General features: G+C 39.9%; 1 protein-coding gene across 1 annotated transcript in view; it reads left to right on the top strand.

Moving 5' to 3' along the window:
* Window positions 1–797, top strand: part of LOC119588950 (DNA-directed RNA polymerase III subunit RPC3-like) — a 13,560-nt gene that overhangs the window by 8,106 nt on the left and 4,657 nt on the right. Inside the window, 4 exon segments of the mRNA XM_037937559.1 lie at window positions 52–168; window positions 327–466; window positions 618–688; window positions 761–786. Of these exon segments, the coding sequence (XP_037793487.1) occupies window positions 52–168; window positions 327–466; window positions 618–688; window positions 761–786 (354 nt within the window).

Below are 797 nucleotides of genomic sequence, written 5' to 3'. Positions count from 1 at the left end.
AATAATTTGTTCTCTTTTTGTGAACTTTAGCTTACCATCCGCAACTCCTAGATCTGAAAGCCTTTCAGCAAGAATACGTTACGTCGTGCAGGAAACACAAAGCCAGCTGTTACTCATCTTGATGCCAGATCTGTTGGAGGTGAACTATGACAATTTCACATTGAGTTCGTATATTGGCCATTGCATTTTCGTAGTCATATCTTTTTCAGTAGTACTATCTCAGTTGACTGTAGAATTTTAAAGTTTGCCTTTTATTCATTCTGCTACCATGCAAATGTCCTTACTGAAATTGCACCTTTATACTCCTTGAAATCACTTTTAAATAGCCATTACAGCCAGACCCTTCTTGAAATTTCTGAGACAGTGAAATCAGGAACTGTGTTGTCCCGTGTTGACCCCTTAGCATGGAGATCTGCCATGCTGAAGTGTCCTACACACGCTCTTGACCCTGGCCTCGTCGCTGAACGTGTGACAGCCTCTGAATAAGTGTCACTCAAGACCTCAAATTACTTAGATCATATTTAAATTTTAGGTAGTTAACCTCATGTGGTTGAGATTTAACAATAGGTAAGGTTAGGCATGAGGATATAAATTGCCTATGGCAATGACTGGATGAGTATCTGTATCTGATATTTTGAATCGAGATGAAGAGAAAGGTTTAGCAAGCCCTGAGGATATAGTGGTGCTGGTAGAAGTTGTGATGCAGCGGAGCATCGCTGACTGCAAATGCTTATAGACATGACAATCCTTGCAATTGCAGAAGATTGCTCAAAGCAGCACTAATAGGTAATTAAAAA

The sequence above is a fragment of the Penaeus monodon genome, chromosome 24 (genome assembly GCF_015228065.2).
Source record: "Penaeus monodon isolate SGIC_2016 chromosome 24, NSTDA_Pmon_1, whole genome shotgun sequence".
NCBI lineage: Eukaryota > Metazoa > Arthropoda > Malacostraca > Decapoda > Penaeidae > Penaeus > Penaeus monodon.
This window is presented reverse-complemented; position numbering and strand designations above follow the sequence as displayed.